The 24,667-nt window shown below is 41.1% G+C and overlaps 1 protein-coding gene across 2 annotated transcripts; it reads left to right on the forward strand.

The window, feature by feature from the left end:
* The first annotated feature begins 673 nt into the window (after positions 1-673).
* Positions 674-24,285, forward strand: LOC126404086 (B-cell scaffold protein with ankyrin repeats-like). Of its 2 annotated transcripts, none has more exons than XM_050067075.1 (16): positions 674-704; positions 1,124-1,519; positions 5,109-5,248; positions 5,325-5,463; positions 5,590-5,732; positions 6,876-6,990; positions 8,124-8,320; positions 15,534-15,597; positions 15,860-16,075; positions 17,921-17,992; positions 19,820-20,004; positions 22,802-22,865; positions 23,085-23,114; positions 23,356-23,435; positions 23,610-23,644; positions 23,754-24,285. In XM_050067075.1, the coding sequence occupies exons 1-15, from the start codon at positions 692-694 to the stop codon at positions 23,640-23,642; spliced, it is 1,887 nt and encodes a 628-aa protein (XP_049923032.1). In that variant the 5' UTR covers positions 674-691; the 3' UTR covers positions 23,643-23,644; positions 23,754-24,285. The 2 variants fall into 2 exon arrangements, with proteins under 2 accessions (XP_049923032.1, XP_049923033.1); XM_050067076.1 differs by having other exon boundaries at positions 23,844-24,285.
* Positions 24,286-24,667: the final 382 nt, after the last annotated feature.

The raw sequence follows: 24,667 nt of genomic DNA on the forward strand, positions 1-24,667 counted from the left end.
TGATTTATCCGTCATTATTTGTTTTGTGTGTATGTGTGTTTCTATGTCCATTTCAGTGTTGACTTCTCCCACTGTAGCTTTAGCAGTTTTATTCCATTAAAATATTTAAAGTTATATAATGAGAAATTGTGGAATTAATCAGAAATTCTCCACCAAAAGTAACTGAAAATAATTATATTAAGTGACCTTTTCATCTCATCTTCATCTGTACCGCTCTCTTCAGTGAATAAACATTATCTAGACATTGGCTTTGCATTTACAACTACCCATTTTGTGCACCAGGTTTGGTGGTGCCAGCACAAGCAACTTGTTGACAGCAAAACAAAACTCGGAAAACAAGCGTTTCATGTCCAATCCACAGTATCATTTTTGGGAATTTTCCACCCCAATAAAATCGCATGAAGTACACTTAATCCTGCTGACTAAATTACTTGGAATTGCTGCAATTGGACTAGTGCTGTAGTAAAATAAAAAATAAATTAAAGAAAAAAAAAAACTTCACATGGAACAAACTTTCCCTGTCACCGGACCAGAGAACCAGCTTTATGTTCACTTAAAAAAAATGGTCTGATTTCTTTATCCATTTTGGCGTAGCAGGAAACTCCCTCTTATCTGAGCTCCTCCTGACAATAGCAGCGCTGTTCTCCATGTCACTGTGAAGTAAGACCTGCAGACAAGCAACGCAGCAGCCATGAGCCAGACAGGTAAGCTGTCCCTTTGCATTATTTATTTATTCTTTCATTACATTTTACTGGGGTAATGAAGATGATTAATTGCTTTAATGTATGAGTCTTGCTTATTTATGATTGTTTGCAATGCCCAGAGCAACAGTTTGATTAATACTGGCTCTTGGAAAAATATTTATAGAATTTAGTAGAATTGCTATGCTTTGATTGTTTTTGTATATGTCAATGTCAAAGCAACATTAACAGCAATGTTTGACAGTTAAGGCATGTCACTGCATCCTCTACAAGCAGTATGTTAAGTTTTGTTATGTGATAGAGTGACAGCAGAGTGTTTTCCACCATGTGGGTTAGTTGCTTTTGCTATAAATATATCTTATGCAGCCTAAATGTGGGGCTAAGGTAGGTTTTAAAACATTTTTAAAACAATTTTCTTGCAGCTGAGGAGCTGTTAATCATCTATGAGACAGAGGCAGAACAATGGGCCACCTATCTGCGGTCAGTCTTCACCGGTCCAATCTCAGAGGCTGGGATCTGCTGCTATGACATTGCTGCAGTGTCCAGCCCGCAGGACGACTTCCTCAGGCTGGCCCAGTACACCTGCAAGCTGCTGATCCTTTCCAAGGGCATGCTGGAGGGTCTGTGCCAGAAGCGGCGCTTCTTCCTGTCCCGTGTCTTGCGTCCTGCAGCTCATGTGGTGGTGCTGCTCTGTGGGGTGGACAGTCTGAGCCCACTGCTGGAGCTGGTGCCCCTGAACGGCGGCGAGTGCCTACAGATCTCCAGTGAACAAGATGCTCATGAGTATCTGACCGCTGTGACCGATATTGCGAGAAAAGGTAGGGCATTGTCACCAAAAAAATGTCATTTTCACTTTTTTTTGTGGACCACCAAATCGACTTAAGATGTGACTTAGTGGCTGTACTCTAGAAAGGAAGGTAAAAGTGCAAAATAATTGCTCTCTCATGTTACCAGCTTCTGCAGAATTAATTAATTGTGAAATTCAATTATTTCTATAATTTACTGGGGACCTCCTAGAATGCCCTCCAAGACCCCTAAAGGTCCCTGACCTTATTTCAGAAACCAATGAGGTGTGAAATCCCACCTGCCTCCCTGCAACTTCAATATCTGATTTATTGTGCGTTTATTCAATATATTTAAAGCTGTGAGGTGTTATTCCAATCGCTAATGCCCAGTTTTCAACATTATTTTAATCTTAAATATCCACTGAAACTCTAATATATTTCATTATAATGACTTCCTGTATACTGCATTGAAATATCCTGATGCATGACAGTAAAACAGACTGCAATTTAGTCACAGTTTGCATCCCAGTCTTACAAACCCAGAACACAATCACCCTCTTCAGTAGCCCTTCCTTCAGGAAACATTTCACATGGCCTTGTCGCTCCCCTGCCATGAATGCAAAGGGAAAAGAATGCTCATTATTTGTAAGAGTGCCTGAGCAGCAGCTTGGAAACCTGTTTACCGACTCTTTTTCCCCGTGAATTGTGTGTGCTGGAGATTGACATCCAATATTTTTTAAGCACCAGCTGCAGAGACTTCCTTGGCAAAACTCGGTGTATCTCCAGCATATCCTCATCTGCCCTGCCAGTTATCCTCTGCCTCCCTTCCCTGTTTTTCCTAATTGCACTATTTGTATAAGATCATAAAGCGGAGGAGGGGGCTCGTATTTAAACAGGTGTGTGTGTGCGAGCAGGAGGAACATCTGATGCAAATAGGCCAGTCTTTCCTCTTCGGCCACCACTGACTACTCTCGGTGCCATGCAAATTCAAGTGCACTCTGTATCACTTCATTGCACTGATACAGTGAAGTGCTTCAGGCCTGAATCCCACTGAGAGTTATATTTTAACCCAGGAGTGCCTTCTCTATTCATACAGGATGCTGCTGTTTGTTTGTTAGCGCACGCAACAGACATGTAGGAGTAAACAGGTGATGAAGGTACACTTCGGGACGGATTTCTCTGATGACTGCCAGAAAAGCCAAATCAACAGTGAAGAAATAATGAGACCTTTTGTCTTTCTGTTTTCTATTTGCATCACTCAAAATGTCGATTGTAACAATATATACCAGAGGGCTTTTGACTTTAAGGTCCAGAGGGAAAGATTGAGGGGCATCTATTAGCAGAAATAGTACATATTCATAACTAGGTTTTAATTAGTTTATAATCACCTGAAAATCAGAATTGCTATGTTTTTATTACCTTACATTGAGCTGTTTATATCTACATATGGAGTGTAACACAGCCTTTTAAGTCAAATTTAGCCTATCAAAGCCAATGAAAGCAAACAAATTTGTCCATGCACTATTAAATTCTGTATTTGCCCCTGAGTCTTTTCCGTTTTTGGATTTGGAATCCACAGCTAGCCTGGCTGTCAAGACTCAAGACTACTGCGCTAATGATGTTTGTTGATAAAAAGGTGCCAGGTCACAGACATATGACGCATGTTTTAGTTGACGAAATGTTAAAACAGTTTTTTAAACTGGTGTATTGGCTATGCATTTTTATAGTTGAAGAATGTAAGAATCACCTTAGGCCTGCAACAATAAATAAAATTGAAATTTTATAAAAAAAGACAACAACAACAACAACAACAAAAAGTTATTCATTCAGATATTCATTTCCATATAATTTTCTGTCATGGCCACAGGGAGCCACCGGAGAGGGGCCGAGGGGCTCTAGAGCCAAAAGTTGCCTACCCTTGAACTATATAGTATAGTATGATGATGAAATGTCTTCTAACATACCAGACATATATACAGCTGTTATGTTATAAAATTTTCTAGGAAGTTTTTAAAATTTTATTGCAATTTTTTAGTCTAGAACTGTGTACATGTGTTCTACACTGTTGCCTTTAATTTAATTTCATCTTAATATGTTTATTATATGCACCAAACACCAAGGCAAAGTCCTTGTAAATGAAAACCTACTTGATAATAAACCTTATTTTGATTCTAACTACTATAACCATATGGCAAATGACTAGCGCTTAGTCCCTTAGCTCGAAGCTAACACATAATAGGAATTACCATTAACGCGCTATTGGTAATTTGCATTACAATATCAATAATATTGATCCTATTTCACATGCTAACATAAAAAGGACATTTATGCTCTTAAATACATGCATATATTTCATATGGTCTGTAAAAATCAAATTTTTGTTTTTTTGTTTTTAAACTATAAGCTGCTGAATTCACATTGCTAGCTCAATATATTATGATTCCCATCTCACCCATTTCCTTTGACTCTTATTTCTTAACTGTTCCGCTCATGTGAGAAATAGTAAAATTGACTCCCATCCTGCAGTATACCACAGGAATCCCGTGACCCACAGGATTCCCAAAAACATGTCTCAAATATAGCCTTGGCACATGGGGGAAGTTTCAGTTCTGCAACCTCACTGATAGATGACACTAAATCCTACACACTGGATCTTCAGTGTAATTAAACCAGTTTTAATAATGAAACAAAGATTCTACACAGCCATGCTGCTCTGTCAGACTACTGACGGACAATGTGGTGTGAAGCTAAAGGCGTGCTAACATGCTCAGAATGACAATGACAACATGCTAGCATGTGTAGGCTAATGTCTGACAGTGTTTCCATGCTAGACAGGTGTAATGTTATGTTTACCATTTTTCACCTTAGCTACTTTAGTTTGTTAGCATGCTAACATTTGCTAATTGTCACTAACCACACCAAGTACAGCAAAGGCTGATGAGAATGTCAATAGTTTTGCAGGTATTTAGGCTCACCATAAACCTTTTGAAATTTTGACTAGGTAATGGTGCTAGATGAGAGGTAATGGAGTTGCCACGTGATTACACTTCACCCTGACAGGGACTTGAATGTTAAAAGCAATTTTATAGCAGCTGTTGAGACATTCAAATCAAAACCATGAATGGGACCTTCATGATGACGCTAAAGGAAAAGTCAAAGGATCACCAGAGTCAGTAGGATTTGTCCTCAGGGGATCATAAATGTCAAGTTTCATGGCAATGCGTCAAGTTAGGGAGATAGATTTCCTTATGCTGAAAACAAACAAAACAGCAGCACAGTGCAGCTTGTTGCAAATAATTTGCAGCCATGCAGTGGGCAATGGGTATTCTCTGGCTGCAATTTAGCACTAACTGTTGACTATCAGTTTGGTTGCACTTCGCCACAGAATCAAAAGGCTGCAGCTTGGGATGGCCGCAGCTGCTTTCCATTGCCATTACATAGAAGCACCACTGCAGGCCGCACTTGGTGTATTTTTGACATTAGAGCCACGTTCGCCACATTAGGGCTGGCTAGTATGGCTAAAAATGCACCTGGATAGTTTATGGTATCTGAAACCAATTTTGCAGACATCATTTGTAGGCTACATAACTCAGCAAGAGATTCAATGTCCCATCTTTTGTAGGTGCGTTAGCCTCAGCGGCAAATGTCACCCCCTTGACAAGGAAACTATCAGGATCAGGGCAAAAGGTGGAACAAATGCAGTCAGCTGGAGCCCACAGTGTCAGATCCATTGTGGTCGTTCCTTCCAGAGTTCCATGCAGGGTGAGACACTCAGTCAGTATTTTGTTTTTCATAAAGCGTCCCTAACATTGACTGCACTGAACTGTCTCTTTGGCAGAGCTCTATGGAATTGTTCATTCTTTTGAAAAATAAGTTGGTCGGCAGCGACGCTGAGGTTGAGTTCACTGGTGAGAATCAGATGCTGAGAGTGAAGCCTGTGTGCTGGAATGAACGGATTCTGTGTCTCAGTGCACCAGGTAAACAAAACGATAACTAAGTAATGGATGTGTGATTAACAAAATACTGACTATAATGACATCTTTTGTCTGAATGCTCTGTTTTAACACTGCCTGTGTACAGTTTCTGTATGTTTTCTGTTGAAGATTTTCCAGCAGGAAATGTACGAGTGACGGTGTATCGCAATGGAGTGCCACTGAGCAAGGCACAGCTGCAGTACTACAGCAACATGGAGGAAATATCCTGCCTTTTAGCCAAGGCAGCAGACCCTGTAGATTTCATGTGTCAGGTAAAGACATTAAAGGGTTGCTTCACTTCAATCGTTGTTCCTTATCTGAGCTTTATGATTGGCAATGTCATCAAGGTTATTTTGGCGCTTTAATCCAAGTTACTCATTGCCCCAACACCAGGCAAGGAGGGTCTAACAAGTAAATGCTAATGTGGAAATGTAGGATTGAGAGTTTTTCAAACCTTTGCCATACTATGGACAAAAAGTCAGGATATCGGCTTCTGCTGCTTTGATTTTGGCCATTCTTTCTTCGGTCTGTTTGTTGTCAGTCCCCAAACTTTATGAAAGTTCAATGCTGAATGGAGGACTCCTTTAATACGAAGCTAGTAGTAGAAATTTCATTTCATATTTGAATATTAAATTGTAGTCTGCATGAAGAACTGGCAAACTTCTCACTTACATGTGATAAATACATTCATTAATGTTACTTTCTGTAAGCAAAGACTGTTAATTTGTGTAGAACAAGCAGTGAGCACACCTCAAGTTTTAAAGCTCTAACACTTGCAAATATATTCAAATGACTCTATCAATCATTGATTTAGCAATGTAGGAAGCATATTTGACTGCTGTTCTATTCTCTCCTCCTCAATAAAAGTGACTCTTCTCAGGCACTTTGAATGTGTTATGTTACTTAGTGACTCATCGTTATGTAACGCAGTAATAGAAATTAGTCAATCGACGCCCCAGAACCCTGCTTATAATTGATCCACTTCAAGCCATTTGAATCAGCATATTTCTTCTGATGTTTATATGCGCCACTGTTTACCGTCTCCTCCCTGGAAATGAAGAGACGGCAGGTTTCAGGCCTCTTTCTGCCATGAACACTTAATTTGATTAGGTTTCTTTTGCTGAAGAGGCAAAGTCGAGCGATGCCAAAAGAAGAATTTGCCAAGAGAATTTCAAAGTACAAGACTGGACTGACACGACGGAGACTCGGATGCGTGTTGTTATAGTCAACCTGGCATCTTTATTGTGCCGCTGTAGACTGTATTTCACCATAAAATCCATTATTTGTAGGTGCTTTTGATTCCTCACCAAATTCAACTTTTAGTTAGTCATTTGCTTGTACTGACTTGCCTTGCCTCAATATTCTATTTCAAAATGTGTTCTGCTTGTAAACTGTATGTTCTTTATGGATTTCAGTCTCTTCAGTTGTCTTCTGTGGAGAAGCTGGATCAGAAGCTGTTGTCCATGTTGTTGGAGCGCATGCCCAGTGGAGGATTTTGTGGACTGCAGTGTGAAAACAAACCTGAACGAGGTACAGCACTGTGAGATTTCTTACTCACAACTTTGCAATGAAAAATTACAAGCATTTACTGTACACTGAGAGAAAAACCCAACCCAGTCCAACTTTCACTAAATTTAAATTAATTAATTGAATTAATTAATTTAATTTAATTTGATTTATTTATAAGCAAAGATCTAAAATTATTTGCTGACAGTATATCTTATCAAAAATTATTTGTGTTTGACAGGAATCTGTAAAATATTTCATTGCAGTCTGATCGGATACAAGATATACTCCAAAACAACACAAAAACACAACAGTAATTTAGTCCCTTATTGTGTGGAAAATGTTTTTTTTCATAATATCTACACATAAGTAACATATAGTTGGTTCATGTTGTAACAAATAATGATTAATTGAAATGATGCCATACGAGACATCAGCAGCATTTATGTAAATGCAACAAAATGGCTTATTAATTTAAATTTTCCACTCTTTTCCATGCTTTCATCTGCAAAAATTAAGAAAAATTAACAAAATAACTGCAAAAAGGGGGAAAACAACCACAAAGAGATTAAACACTACCAAAAAAAGACACAAAATTACCACGCAGAGACAAAATAAAGAGCTAAAATCACTGCAAAGTCTGTGTATCTTGCTCCTATGTAGGAAAGGTGGTGGAGTCTTTTGCATATATGTGCCCAGGGGCCCATTGTCTATAATTCGCCCATGCCTCTGAGCATGTGTTTATGCAGCAATGTGGACTGAACATAAGTCTCACAGTTGGAATGCATTCCTGTTGCATGATGCACATTATCCACCATGAAAAGAAAGCCTTCCATTATTTCTTGGCTCATTATGTGGCAGATTGATGGCTTCATCAGCTCCTGAGATTGATCCTTAACTCTGCTATAAAGGGCACAGGGAAATGTTTCCATGACAAACAGGTCAATAAGTGCCTCCGAGCTGTCTTTCTTCGACTCCTGGTTGTGTTTGATTGCTCACATCAGGGCAACTTCAATTTATCACCTGTAAAGGAAGTAATATAAGTGGGGAAATCTTTGCTGTGGGGTGAATAGTGTGTGTACAAATGCTTATTTTTAGGCCTAACTTTTGAAAAATTATTCCCCCCATCTGACAAAACCAACAAATATCCACACCAGAGCTCCACCATGCAGACGCACCATCGCTCCTCCATTTTGCTGCCCAGTATGGACTCAAGAGCACCTCCAGCCTGCTCCTGCAGTGTCCTGGTGCTGAGCAAGCACTGCACACAGCCAATCGCCATGGACAGACTCCTGCTGAGATTGCCAAGAGTCATGGCCATAGAGAGCTTCACGTCTTATTGAAGGAAACACTGGTAACTACTTCCATATTTACAGTTCTCAAACAGCGTATTATTTCTTCTTCTTTTTCATCTGTTGATAATTTTCACCCCGCTCCAGTTGTTATTCGCCCTTGGAACATACTACAATAATATGATATTAGCTATACTGACCCTCCTTACAATGAAGACATTTCTCAAAATGCCAATATCTGATGACAGCGTCTCATGTTCACTGATTTGTGAGCTAATCAAAACTTCCCAATGATATTATTGTCTTTCTAGAGCTGGCTGGATGTAATTTTGCCGCAGTGGAATTCCATAGTTTCAGTTACAGTTGTGAAAAACAACGCAATGCATCTTAGCGCCTGAGGACTGACAGCCAGAGGATGCAGCGCAGCACTCAGGAATGCTCTTACTAACACCAATAAAGCGTTAGGACTATGAGTGAGTGGTGCTTTATCAATAATGAACAGAATGGAGAGGACAGAAAGGTGGAGAGCAGGAGGAGTGACCTGTATGTCAGGGGCAACCTCACTCCATCCTAACTAGTGTCTTTGCATCCAGCTCACAGCACAGTTAGTGGATTGATGGTGAACCCCTCTCCTCTCGTCCTGAATATGCACACCCCCACAGAGACTGGAGAGGCTGTGTTTGTTCATGCATGCACAGAGGCTCAGAGCGCAGGTCGTCTGCATACACTCAGACAATTATTACAGCCACTAATGTCGAGATTTTCTCGCGTAATGGCTGCCATTTCCCTGCGTTAATATAAAGAGCCTCTTCCTGCTCAACCTCTCATTTCACTGCGCAGAGTAACACAAGAGCAGCACGTTTCGCTGCAATCCAGATTTAATAGATCCCTTGCATGCATGCACATCCCTTTATTTAATAAATCTGGAGGACACTGGGATCATAATGCTTTTTTCCGATGCTAATTTCATTAGGGATTGAGGACATTATCATTAAAGGAAACACATGATGCGCCCAGTGGTAAAGCCAAGAAGGCAGGCTGAAAACACCACATCAATTCTGATGTGTCCTGCAAATATTTAACCAGATATTACAGATGCACACAATGTAAGAAACAAATTAACATTTCCCCTTGAGCATGATCTGTTTTTATGGGGGGAAAAAGCAATACCTAGAGTCCCTCAGATCTTGCCTGTATGTATTTGAATGGAGCTAAAACAGCTAGCCTGGCTAAAAACAGAGAAACAACTAGAGACCATCTTGCAATGGGATCACTCCTGCTGCAATACAGCAATCCACAGCTTAAAGTGAGAGACAGGGGTGTAAAGTAGGGAGGCAATGGTCCCTTCTGTACTTCCTACCCCCCTACTTCCGGCGTCCATCTTCAAACTCAGCCTTCATTGTGATCTCAACTACACATCTGTCAAGTTCCATGACTGCATCTTACAAGGTTGCTATGCCATCCTGTTGCCACAGTCTCTCTACAGATGGACAGACAGACATGTAAACACACGACAAAATAGTCAAAGCAGCTTCTGTGGTAGTCCGCCCTGCTACAATAGGTGCCATCAGTACCACATTTTGCCATGATGACACACACACTCACAAAGTGACAGCAATACCAGCTGTCACGACGTTGTCGCAGCTGGTGAAAAAAATTCACCTACTAGCAAATCTAATGCTCACATTTAAATTAAAACATTACATTGTGTTTAATCGGTACGAAAACAAAGTAAAACTGGAGACCATTTTGTGATGGGATCACTCCAGCTGTGATACAGCGATGCGTGACTTACAATGAATGTGGGCCAGGGGCGTAAAGTGGAGGGTAATGGCCTCTTCCCTACTTCCTACGCCTCTACTCCCAGCCCCCTGACTCAGACCAGATCCATCTTTGTACAGCTACACATCTTTAATGTTCTGTGACTGCATTTTTTACAGTGATGATGCCAATGTAATGACAAAATCTGTCCACAAACAGACATACAGACATATAAATGCCTGCTAAGATACTCATAACGGGTTCTGTGATAGTTCTTCTGCTACAATAGGTGCTACCAGGACCACATTTTGCCATGATGACACACACACACACAGGTTCACAAAGTGAGAATGATACCAGCCATCATGACTTTGACATGGCTGGTAAAAATGACTCCATTAAGATACTGGTGGTGGCACATAACCTCCTGTAAGAGCTCTGGAGCTGCTGCTGGGTAGATTTTGTTATCTTTGGGCAAAACAAGGCTAGCAGTTTCCCATTTCCAGTCTGTCTGCAAAGCTAAGCTAACTGGCTGCAGGTCAGTGTGGAGCTATTTTTAGCTACTTTATATGCTGTTGAGTTTCATCTATACTGTAGCTTTGCCTCACACCTGTCATAAAAAGGTAGTGGATTTAAAAATACCTCTCAGATATACTTCAATTCAAATATTTAACTAAAGCTACTTTGAAATTGCACTCAAGTGTTACTTTACAGCACTGGGTGCTGATTCTAAAAGAAAAAGAAGATGGAAAAAAGAAATGCTGCTGTCAAAGTTTTTTCAGTGTTATTTTTCAGTGCTTTGAGCACAAACAAAATCCCATTCACCTCCATTGTATTGGGGTAATCTTTTAAAGCTCGTATCGGCAGTTGAATCCCCGATGTGCCAATTTGAAACAGACAGCAGCACAATGCTCATTTATTCATATGAAAATCTCTGCTCTTATCTCCCCGCTTCCCTTACAATACTGACAACTTTTAACTTTCTCTGATGGCTCGGATCGACCTATAGAGAATTCCCCCTCGAGGGAAATTTAGACACTCCAACAGCTGTTGCAAACGTATTTATCCCCCTAGCAACACTGCTAATTGAGAGTGACTGCAGATGGAGCAAGGTTTGATCAGATCGCTCTAGTGAGTCAAAGTGCTCGTTGTGAGTCTGCAGTGAGTCGGCTGAGCTGACAGGGGAGCGGCGGAGTCAAACAGAGGTCCCCCCGCAGGGACTTCAACAGGCCTATAGATGTAGCATAACAGACAGATTCAAGCAACTGACATTTGTGGTTTTCTTGGAGGGCAATTAAAATTCATCTTAACAGTTAAAATGCGTACTGCGCCCGTGTGGTGCGTTAGAGGAAGTATTAGAGGAAGTGCGGGGTGGGGTTCTATTCCTGCTCTTTTTTTTTCTTGCACAGCAGTTTCATTAACTCATCTGCAGTGTTTCCCCCCACCTCCAATTAATCAACCCATGATGCATCAGTGATTTGGGCGTCAGTGTAGCAGCACTCTGTCAATAAATCCTAGATGGATCGGTCCCCTGCTTCATACACAGGCTGAATCACTCACAGGGCCTGCGTCAGATCCACTAGCCTGCCCTGGCACCACACTTCTTTGTTAATTAGCTGTGAACTGCTCCAGAGGGGAAAGCTGAATTATTCAGGGAGAGCATAACTAGAATACAAATATAGAAAATGCTCCGCTGTTATCTACGATGTTCATGTCCTCAGATTGCAATATTGTGCCTGCTCATCGTAATCACTAACACAAACACACATTGTCTTTATTTAATATTTTAATACTGGGTCACAAATTTGGCTGAGTGTCACTTGGCATTTGGATGGACTCCGCTTTCTGAACCAAGATTCCACTGTGTGCTCTCAGATGTAGAGCTGGGCTCGATAAACACAAATTAGCTTGCAACTGTATGGTCCTCCAAAGACTACAAAGAGCTATTTATGTGCTGCATGCTGTGTTTGTGTACAGTGTACTCCTATCCAAATGCAGGAGAGCCAAATTAGGTGACACTCCTAATCCAGGGATTTGTTAATTCCGACGACCGTCTTTTGCATGTTATGTTTGCTCGGCCACGAGCTGCACAAATCATTACCGGCAAAGTCCAGAGATTTGTTTATCATTTGCATGTTACGGTCGTCCTCACGCTGAAAAGAAACATATTGCATGTGTTTTGCAGGACTGTTGAAAAAATGTTACATTGGTCCAACCATGTTGAGTCAGTCTTTAGCTATGCTAGCAGAGCTGCTTTCAGGATGTCAGTCCACCACTTCCAGAAATATCTCAACAACTATTGGATGGATTGGCAGTAAAATTTTAAATTCATGTTCCCCAGAAGATGAATCTTTCTGACTTCAGTGATCCCCTGACGTTTCATCTAGTGCCATCCATGGATGGATTGCTAAACAGACCCACCATGCACAGGCCCAGGGGCCCAAGTGTCAAGACCCCCCTCCCCAGCCTTCACCTGCACACTGTCACTTAAAGTAACAAGTAGGACTCAGGAAGAGACTCAAAATGACGTCCAACAGACACAACCACAAGAAGATGCATAACGACTACAAAGAGATGCAACGACAGCAAAAAAAACAAAAACGAAGAAGACAAAAACACCATAATAACTGTTTGTGCTGCTCTTATTTAGAAGTGGTGGTGGGGCCTTTAGCATGTCTGTCCCCAGGGGCCCATTGTCTCATAATCCGCCCAAGGTGCTATCAGTTGGGCAGCGTTTTTCCTTATCAACTGAAATAGGTCAACATCTAGCCAATGGATTGTCATCATCAACATTTTACACAAATATTTACAATTCTTACACGATGAATCCTACTGAGTTTGATGATCTGCTGACTTTTCTTTTAGCGCCACTATTAGCTTAAATTTGTGATTCAGCCATGCTTTATGTTCAGTGCTAATTAGCAAATGTTAGCATACTAACATGCTAAGTTATTGGTCAGTAATGGTATCACCGTACCTTCTAAACATCAGCATGTTAGCATTTCCATTGTGAGCATATTGGCATTAGCATTTAGCTCTTAGCACCAATGTGTTTAAGGACACAAAGAGCTGCTAGCATGGCTGTACAGCAGGGATACTCAACTGGCTTTGCCCAGGGCCCACTTTTAAAATATACAGGAGGCCAGGAGCCAGTTAATAAACAAACATTATTTATTCATTATCTGTAACTGCTTATCCTGTTGCTGGGGGGCTGGAGCCTATCCTAGCTGACATTGGGCAAGAGGTGGGGTACGATCTGGAAAGGTTGCCAGACTATCACAGGTCTGACACATAGAGACAGACAACCATTCACACTACGGCCATTTTAGAGTCACCAATTAACCTGCATGTCTTTGGATGGTGGGAGGAAACCCTAGTACCTAGAGTAAACTCATGCTGACACGGGAAGAACATTCAAACTCTGCATAGAAGGGCTCCCCCAACCCGGATTTGAACCAGGAACCCTGCATACCTTGCATATTTTCAGGAGTACACAGCGGCGTTTCTAGGATTGGAGGACATTCAGGGACCGGACCTCTGTCGGGGGGTCCGGGGAATCCTTGTGAATTAGAAAATGGTCAGCACCCTATCGCAGTGAGCTGAGTATCACTAGAGTCTTGTTATAATAGCCTACTATGATACATGTCTGGTTTAAATTAAAACAATAAATATAACACTTTATAGAGTAAATCTAGTTTTACAGAAGTGTGTCTTTGCCCACTGAGCTGACCACCTCTTATTTTCCCATGCCAGAAAAATAAGATGGACAGACTAGGTTTGCATGGCACTTAAGTGAAGGGTTCAGTGTTGCACTCTGCAGTCTGCCATGCATCGAACACTCTCATCCTGAAACCACCATGTCAAAAGACAGCCAGCATGCTGGCATTGACAGCCGAGGCATGGCCGCCCGTGAATTGACCATTTCAGCTGCTGAAAACAGATTTACACTCCTTATCTTCTCCTAGATTCACTTGAGATTTGCTCCCCCTCTAACAAAATCATGCCTGCTGTTTTTCGTCTGAAGCACTGCTGCTTGGATTGCGGCGGTGAAACTGAATGTGTCTGGAATGCCCGGTGCTCCTGCAGTTTCAGACATCTGTAAAAATGATTTAGCATTGGCGGTTAGTAAATAAATTCCCCTCCCCTGTCCAGAAATTACCTCTGAAAATACCACACTGTGCTTAAGCACAGCATCCAACTATTATATTTCAATGTTCACGCTGCGGTGGTAATTAACCCGTCCTTTCTACCTGTTGGGCCTGTTATGAACCTCCACTGTTAAGTAATGCATTCATGGCAACCAATAAGTAATTTGCAGTACGAGGAACAGTGTAATATTGTAATTGAGTCATGAGTGGCTGTGTTGCTTGGAAACTGCACACAGAGCATGGCGGGTTATACCGAGGATATCTTGATCAAAGTGAGCTGCATCTCACTGCAAAGACTGGTATTATTGACTGAGGTTTTTTTTTTTATTGAATTCAGAATATGTCATGCATGCATTACTATATGTATTATAATGGAGTCTTTTGTTGCCACAATCTGTTCGAAAGAAAATCTACAACACAGCACAGCAGCTGTTTTAACATATAGTAAATACAGTTTATTTGATTTAAAATGAGTAGTGGTTATTCACATCGTCAAACAGCATTTTTTTGCTTTTTACTTTCTTGTTTTTCTGTAAAAACAAATGAGAAAGCAGCTTTTCACTGTAAGTAAATTCAAAATTAATGATGCAACTCCTCCGTTCCTCACATCTCCATCAGAAGTTGAAATATGGCAGTAAATTAATATCCGTATCTCAATCTAATTGCGGATGCAGTCTAAACATCAAGCCAAGGGTCTTGAATTGCTCACTAAATGATATGTTTAGACTGAAAGGGGAAGATTGTCTGATTTCATAATTACCCTGATCATACCCCTGTCTGTCCCTCAACATGCTATTAGCAAATAGGCCGACTCTGCTGCAGCTTTGCTGTCAGGGGGAAAACTGCTTTCTGTTAGCCAGCAGCAGGCAGGGTTACAGCAGCACACCTCCTGCTATAGCCCTGAAATTGCTTTTCCACAATCGAAGCCCTAACGCATGCGGTGAGAAACCGCAATTAATAATGTGGACGTTTGTCACATCTGACATGAAAAAACACTGCATATTAAAGCACAGCACGGAGGCAGATATCAGCCTATAGTGTGACAGAGCTTACAAAGTGGTTCATGGATAATCATCTTTGCTTTTATGCCTCATGATTGAGCCTTGGACGGGAGATACAGGTGAGAAAATGAGTCGACAGGAAGGACGCAGTGAGCCGGCCAAGGATAAATTCACATTCTTACAAAAATCAGCCTGCATTATATCAAGATTTGCATGAACACTGAGACAAAAAATGTCCTTTTTACATAGCAAATGCTCAGCAACATAACAGATTAGACATTTCTCTCCTTGAATTCTAAATTTCCTCTATTGAGCTGCTTCTTTGTGATTTGGATGAGGCATCTCTTCATGCTCTGTTGTTGCAGAATATGTTCAACTCTGGCGAGGACAATGGTGATGCCAGTGTGTACGAAATGATGCGCGCTGCAGGTGAGTGAAGGACTGATGGGAAGTGGAAGGAGGACAAAGGAAAGCCGGTAATGGAATTGTTTTGTTTTTTTCCCCCAGCACATCATTATGCTGGGTTGCTGTTCATTTCCGACCACTGAATATTTTCCCCTTGCTGATGGGCACAGCTTGTGTAGTGTTGCTTCCGACTAGCTGTGAAATAACAGTAGCCAAAAGCAGCATGCAAAACTTCATCATGACACTCAAGTGCAAGCAATAGTGCAGTAAACACTTTGTGCATTAGGGACTCCCTCCACCAAACATACGCAGGAAGAGCAACAAGGAGAGGATAAAGAGGGGGAGGATGAGGACATCTACGCACCACTGGGGGTGAGTGATGAGTATGACACCATCCTGAAGTCAACAAAAGCTGTGGTTATTGCCAATCGCCCGCCAGCACCCACACCTCGGCCTGAGAGCACCCATGTGAAGGAGGACAGAACCCCTTACATCACTCAAGGTAACTCAAAAATGACTCTTTTGTTGCATCCTTTTCTTCCAAGTCACAGACATGATTGAGCTGATTTGGAGTAAAAACAACACTGAGTTATGCACAGTATGCGAAGGGGAGTTTGAGAGATCATGTGGGTGGGAGGAAGTGCCTGGAATGTGCATTGCCATTGTCAGTGGAGCACTGCTGAATAGAGAGGAGATGCCTTTTTTTTTGCGATGCAGTTTGTTTTGATCCCCTAAACAACAAGAACAGGGTTGCTCCCTCTGCTGCGAAAACAAACAAAAGAGAGAAGACGGAGAAAGACCCATTTGCCTGCGTTGAGAGCCCACAGTCCCTAACTGTTCAATTTCAGCTACGTGAATATTTCATGAAGATGAAACATCCAAAAGTGACTGGTATTATTAAGGCTTATAAATCATTAAAAACGGCTGTGACGTCTCTTTTTCATCTTGCAAATGCAAACATGCACCCACTATTAATTGTTATTCCCACAGATAATATTACACTAGCCTCTTAGTAACCAACTTGCCCATTTAAAATACACAAAAAAAAAAATCAGAAGTGTGCAACAGGCACTCTATCTCCATTATGCGGCTTTTTATTGAGCTCCCTAGTATCCAGTAAGCTAACTCTCTGCCTGATGGGACCTACAAAGTAAAGAAGAAATTGAGTGCACCACTGAACTCCCTGCATCCCAACCATCCCCTCTGTAACAGAGAGGGAACTACCGGGCTGCCATCTGCAACCAATCTTGGCCAGACCAAGGCCAAGTCAGCCAGAATAAGTCATTACACATGTTTTCCATCGTCCTTGTCCCCAGAGCGCACGAGAGAAAGGAGAGGGATTTTGAGGTTTCCATCTATTGAGACAGTGGAGCTTCAAACCACACAAGGATCACATTTTGCTCCTCACTCCCACTGCCGCAGTGAAAGATGTGAGAGGAGAGATGAGGCTTGGTGGAGGATTAGGCGAGGAGCCAGTTATTGGAGTCCACTGCACAAGTGGAAATAATGAGGAGTTTTTCTTTTGTTAGCAGCAGCAGCGGCTTCGAGCTCAATGAGACTGAAATGCTGAAATGTGAATGGAATTACTCGGCATGTAAACTACATGGAGAGTAATGTACGCACCCTGAAAGCAAGGCAAAGCTACAGTCGTGTGGACCTGCCCCTCAGCCGCACTCCACACACAATTTCACTCTGAATGAAGCCATAAAGCCAGGCTTGTGTTATGAGCACGCAGTGTTTGAACATGAAGTGGAAAAGAGAGACGCTGTCATGGAGGAAGCAGTCAGAGGTGGGATTATCTTGCAGGGTGTGGATGCTGAATTTCAGTCCAGCGTTGGTCCCACAGCCGCAGCTCCACCGCCTCAGACAGCTAAACAGTGTAGCCTTTCATTCTCAGTGCTCACTACCAAACCAAAAGCATCATTCATGGCATTTAATTCAATCCAGAGCTGAATGTGTGTGTCTTTCTCGCAGAGAGACACAGATATAAGCTCTGGGATAGCAAAGCAGGGTACCTGTTATTTCACAGATATTAAGATTCAATTATGTTTTTCTGGAACACGAATAGGACTTTTTTTTCCTGCTGGCTATTCACATGTAGCTTTCCACAGGCTGTAGGTTGTTTGTAAGTTTAGGGTGATGGCGCCATCTTGTGGTTATAAAAAGGAGCACAAACCTTTTGTAGAAATCTGCAGCATCAACCCTGGGTTGTTTCCAATGTTTTCAGTGAGGGAAATGTCACTCTGAGAAAATTAGAAAGAAAAAAGCAGAAAATTATGATATAGCTTATTAGATAAATGTTATATAAAAATAGAGAGTGTTATTGTAAGCTGCTCTGTGTTTACAGTGTTCCAGAAGAAGAAGACACCACAGAGTGAGGCTGATCTCTATTCATTCATATCACTTCAAAATAAACAAGGTGAGTGTCAGCTGATATGGGACTCCCTAGAAAAATGTTGATCAGTTAATGACACATTACTCCAACGACTTAGTATTGCATTTTTAAAAACCTTGAAAACTCAAACACAGATTACAAAAATGAATGATCAATATCAAAGCAGCACAAGAGGACAGTGGGACAGTTGGGAGTTATAGTCCCTAGAATCCCAAGAAGCCATAAGAGCATGTATATTGTTGGAACTTCCCCTGCCTCTTTAACATCCATGTTTTTAATCTCCACAATCCCAGTTTGTAGCTGGATTCCTGTTTAATTTTTAGTCCATTAAAGTCTGATCAAACCTGACATTTGACATCAAGAAGACCAAAGTGGAATTAAAGCATTGTCCAGGTAAATACATTTGTGGTTTGTCCACAATGATGACTACGGAAGCCAAGAACAACTATGCTTGCAAAAAAGGCTGAAATCAGGTGTGATCAAATGAACCAGACACTCATTTTCAAGGTCTCCTTAGTTATGCCGTGATCTCAAGAAAACAAAAGTTGTTTTACTGTGATAGATTATCTTGTTATCTTGAGAAATCAGCCTTTTGTTTTCTTGAGAATTGGCATAAATGAACCTGTTATAATCAGAAACTGAGCTCTGTCATCTCGAGATAATGAAATAATTAGCTTTTGATCTTGAAACAGCAAACACAGCAGTTCTGTTAACATCCTAAGAGATATTTACTCCAACTTTTTAAAGATTATTTTTTGGCATTTATAGATATTTTTGGTATTCATATACAAGAGGAACATATGCACGAAAAAGAGCAGGGTATGACATGCAACAAAAGTCTCAGTCGAACTCAAAGTTAGGACATGCAGTGTGCGTCTTAACCACAAGGCCACCAGGATTCCCCTATTCTCTCAGACTTGAGAGTTTCCATCTGTGTAAAAAATACACTGACGATTTAATCCTCACTCTCTGCTCTAGTTGGGAGGTCTGGTTTTATCATTCATTTTAAAAGGACAGCTGTGGCCATCAATTTTGAAGCAAAAATAACAAAAATGTGAGGCACACTTCAGCTACAGTAGGTATTTGCCGTTTATTTCTGCTTGCACTGTCTCCAAAAATGTGTCTTTACTTCTTATTTCTACACAGAATTTGTGTTATGACATTGAGATCTGCAGATTGTAATTTTTTTTTTTTACTCATAACAGCAGGATTTTTACTGTGCCAATATTTTTGCTGACTTCTCTCTTCTGACTGATTACCTGTTGGAGCTACCTGCTGGGTGTTATCAGTTAATGTTGATATTCTTAGATAATTTGTGGTGCTTTGTGAAATGAATTAAAATGGCAGTGATCACCATGGGGAAAGAAGTCACTGCGGCAGTAATGGGCACGCAAACAGTAAAAAAAAAAAGCAATAAAAAGAGAAGGTAGCACATTTCAACACATTTGGGTGCCAAGACGATGAGGAAAAAAAAAAAAATCAAAGTGTGAAAAGAGCTGCTGCTGCTATTGCGCACCCACAGAGATACAAAGCCATTTTTCTGCTTTGCTGTACTGTTGGTGACACTGAGTGACAGGTCCATAGATCATCACAGTCACCCAGAAAATTACTTACCATCGTCATGACTCACTGACATTACAGATGTGCTAAGCAAAATCACATTACCGACCAATCCTCTCTATGAATGCCATCTGGAGTGGCTTTAAACCCTGTCTTGTCTTATTCCTGTCACAGAAATGAACACTTTAATTTATGATGTTACGTATGAAATCCTCACGTGTGGTGATAATTTGCTGAAATTTTTAAAAGATTTTTTCCCCAGATATTTTTATTGAGCTGTTTTTGTTGCAGCACGGGAACGAGAAGACAGCATCTCTTCCACCTATGACACCTTTGTGCCAAACCAGATAAACGGGCTTCAGCAGCTCATCGAGCTCCAGCAGAGGGTGAAGGCCGGTTCGCTCACCGTGGACGGGGCCCTGGAGCGCGTCAGCAACTTGCAGCGGGATCAGAAGGGCATGGATGCGCTCCAGCAGGTAAGACTATCACACGCTGTGATCGCACTCACACTGGACTTTAATAAGCATGCAGGACCAAACCCTAATAAAACTATAACCATCTGCTGCTCGTGCTATGCCAAGCTGCAACACAATGTGCTCACAGTGGAACATGAAAACACAAGAAACATTAACCCGAGGGTAAAGAAAATGGCCATTTATAAAAACACTAGCTCAGACCCAAATGCTTGGAGGGTGATAGTAATGAAGCCCACTGACCATTGCTTTTCTTGCATGTGTTACTTTCCCAGGACAAGAAGGGAAAACGTGATTGCAGGTGTGGGTGGCATCATCTCAAGCTTCCGTTTAACAGTCAAATAAACTGATCAGTGATTGGTCAGCTGAGGAAAAACGGAAAATGAACATTAAAAAAAGAGCCTCAGAAGCAAACATTAACAGCAGAACATACTTTATAAAATAGATGAATGAAGCTGGACACAGAGGAAGAAGAGTTGTACAGTAAAAACAAACCAGTACATATACTAAGTGGCTAATCAGGGGAATGAGGAACAGGTGTGCAGTCACGTGACAATCAGGCAGTTGGGGAGTAGTGCAAAGCGTTAAGGACACCTGCTGGGTGGGGAGGGGATGACAGGAGCTGTTAGAACATGACAAATGGTAGAAAAATGTACAAAAATAAACTGCAATGGTGCTGTTGTCATGACAATAGACTGATATGAATGTTAATTCACACTAAATTCCCTAGCTTCCAGCTGTCGTAATACCCCAGTTTGAAATATCACAGTAGGGGAAGCAAAATTACAAAATGAATGATGGCTGCATTCCATTTAGTAGCTTAGCAACACCTGTGCTTCTCCTGCTATGACATGTCAAAAAGGCTTGTCAGAGGTATCATGACTGAGGCTGTGAAGCAATGGTTTATGCTTGTGTAGAAGACGCAGTCTAATATGCTTGTTTATATTTTTCCTGAAAAATATTACAATAATAGTCACAATAATCCCAATTGTCAAGTGAAATTAACGGTAGAAGTATTCACATTCTTTACTTGAGTTACTTATCAATGAAAATAATTCAACAATACTCGATTATAAATAAAAATGTTGGTGTTGGAAGAACTAAAAAAAAAGGCTAACAAAAACAGCAGCATTTGAAAATACACCCTCCTCCTGCAGCTCTCCCCTCTCTGTCCTAAGCCCCTCCCATCAGACGACCATGAGCATACACACATGCTTCATACAGTAACCCAGTGTTTCCCATACATTGATTTATTTAATCTTATGCCATTGTAGAGTTGCTCTCAGCTCATTGCTCCGTCCCTCCTTCCCCTGCTCTTTCTCTCTATGTTTATCAGGCTCCAAATGAGACAAGGATTAGCTAGCTAGCCACCCCATGATCCCTCCATCTCACTCCCTGCCACTGTAGACTGCTTCCTCAAGAGGAGAGCAGGCAGCAGCTCAGGTGACTGACCTTTGGTCGGTGGCTGTAGCAGCTTGAATTTGGCCAGTGCAAACAGCGGGCTGGTAGTCAGCAGCAGCAGTGGGTCTAACCTGTGTAATGGCAGCAACAGAAAGTTTGCTGATCCAGCAGGAAGTTGGGGCTGCTCAGTCCTGGGAGCTTAGTTTTGTACTTGCCGGATTTTGGGTGCTGCAGCAGCTGAATGGGGGTCCGTGCCCTCAGCTGCTGCCCGCTCTCCTCCTGGCGAGGTTGTCTGTTGTGGTGTGGAGTGAGGTGGAAGACACAATGAGATTTGAGGCTCTGACTTGTGTTAGCCTGAAAAATGGGAACTTGAAGCTGTGAGCCTTTGGCTGCAGTTAGCAGAAGGCTAACTATTAGCAACATTTTCTGTCCATCTCTGAGACACTTATTCCATTTACTGTCAGACTCTCTGTTAGACTCTTTTTTTCCCCATAAGTCCATCTTCCTTTTTTTGGTAGTTTTGCAGTGTGCACATGCATCTGCATTTGTGGAACAGCCAGCTGTAATGCTTTCTCTCTAAAATTTGATTGGCTGAAGACTCCTGTCATGGGCTAGATTTTCGAAAGCCTGAAAACAGAGTTAAGAGGACGTGCATAAGACTAGCGATCTTTCAGACCACTTGAATTACCCAATGCTCAAAGATTGTTATGTGTTTTTTGTCCAGTGAAGCCAAAATAAACTGCTTACCTTAAGTAAAATTACTCAGGTATTATCATTGTGAATTTATTTAAAGGATCAAATGTAAAACTGTGACTGTGGAAACCATTGGAGTACAGCGAACTCTTTGTCATGTTCAAGAAACCAGTTTGAGTTGATTTGAGCTTTGTGACATGGTGCGTTATTTTGCTGGAAGTAGACATCAGAAGATGGGTACACTGTGGTCATAAAGGGATGGACACGGTCAGCAACAATACTCAGGTAGGCTGTGGTGTTTAAACCATGCTCAGTTGGTACTAAGGGGCCCAAAGTGTGCCAATATCCCCCACACCATTACACCACCAGCAGCAGCCTGAACCGTTGATACAAGGCAGGATGGATCCATGCTTTCAGGTCGTCTTGACCAATGTCTACATGCCTAAGTGCATTGAGTTGCTGTCACCTGATTGGCTGATTAGCTATTTGTGTAACAAGCAGATTAGACATTATTTACAGTCAGTTTTCCAGCAGACCTCCATGAAGGTACGAAAGGATTCATAACAAAACTACACAACGTTGATATATTATTTTCTCATTCTGTGGAAACAGAACACAGATACTTGGAAATCTCATCACTTGGTAAATAAATGGATGTTTTCTGTGTATCAGTCTTTTATTATAGCAGTGATCTTTGTCTCTGCAGGAGAGGTCGAGTCAGCTGAGAGCCAGTATGACCAGCAGCAGAGAGGATGATGACAGTGTCTATGGTAAATATTCCTCCATCTGGATATGAGGGTTAAGCTTTGCTGTCATCACAGAGACGCTCCACAGAGCTCAGCTTTCCTGGAACTTCCACATAAAAATAAATAACGTGCAGTGCAGTTAAAGTTGGAACAAGTAGCCACCTTACAAATGACTGTATTAAACCGCATACTGTAAATGGCTTAGAAACTCTTCTCTCTCCCCCCCCCACCCCCCACCCCTAGATAAAATCAACATCGTTCATCATACGCCAAGTGAGTCTTTAAAAACTTATCTCAGTGTGCGTGGAGAAAACCTGTGTTTGCATGCCTTTGTAGTTTCCTCAGTCCCAGTTGCAGTGGTGGGGAATTAATCCTCAGGGAAGTGTTATTTAATGAAATCCCCAGTGCCACGTTTTGATCGAGCGAGTCTCACTTGCACTAAATGGAAGTCTTTTATTTTCTTTTACTGAACAATCCTCTGTTCAGCTGTGCATATTGGATGATTTCCCTCCAGGTGTTTCGGTGAGTGAAAGTCGAAGAGGAAGCCAAGCAGTGGAGTCTGATTTTTACAGCAAGCCACTCAAAGGACAGCATGTGAGTTTACTTTACTTGCCAAAGTAAAGCTTGGCAGAAGTTAACATGAAGGTATTAATATAAAGTTTACGTGCTACTGTGTATTATTGGAGTTAAAACAGACATTAAGTTACAGTAAACACACATAAAGGCCTGACGAAGCAGTGACGAGTATCTCTCTGAAATGTTTTGCAGTTAAGTTTCTTCTCAAAAGGGGACAAACAGTGAAGGTAAGACTGAAACAATCAATCCAGTTTTCTGTTAATAATTTATACAAAAACAGAAATATCTTAAATTTATTCAAGCTCATCAGTTGTGTCACATTTTTCATATTTACAGGCTCCATCACTCTATGGAGACGTGATTCTATCAACAGTTATATCAAGTTTAATCTATCTGATTATATAATCTTTCTTTTTAATCATCTAGATTTCAGGGGATATGTCCCCCTTAATATTTGGAACATGTGCATTTGTTGCCCACAACAACAACATGAAAGTAGCAGAGGACTTTGATTGTGCAAAATTGATGACATTTACACCAAAATCTGATGCACAAAAGGCACAAACTGGCGCATTAAAATGACCAGAATGAAGGAAAGTGAGTGTTTGACTCAACATTTTTTGTGGTGAACCCCCGACATTGAAACGACACCTGCACCCTTGATTTAGTATTAACAATGTTTTGTATCTCAAAGTAAGAAGTTAAATAACTAATTGATGTATTTCTTATTTCTTGTTCAGCTTTTATTGCCTTTTTTATTATATTACTTATGTAAATTGTGGTTTAAGTAAAAAAGTATCACATACATAATGTATAATACATGAAACTTTACTTTTGAAAAAAATTTACATCTTCAGTATCATTTTATCTTCATTTTGTAAAATGTCTCTATGAAAGTTTTCCATGTCAACAACTCATTTAATAATAATTTTGAAAATTACACTTCTCAATAAAGACCATTTCATATACACTGAATTCAGCATCAGCTGTTCAATGCTCACCTGCTACAACTGTAATACATTATATTCATGATTCGTTCACACAGTGGAAAAATTCAATTAAATATTCATCTTAAAAGGTTAAAAAGGCAAGTTTAATTAGGGGGAGAGGGAATCAATTTCCCAGCAAGCATTGGCCTGAAAAAGCTGTCTCACCTTTGCCTCTAGAGGGCGCTGTATCTCTAAATATATCCATCACACTCGCTGTGTGAAGCAACCAAAGACATCTGGCAAGCCCAGAAGCACCTGCAG

Source organism: Epinephelus moara, chromosome 17 (genome assembly GCF_006386435.1).
Source record: "Epinephelus moara isolate mb chromosome 17, YSFRI_EMoa_1.0, whole genome shotgun sequence".
NCBI lineage: Eukaryota > Metazoa > Chordata > Actinopteri > Perciformes > Serranidae > Epinephelus > Epinephelus moara.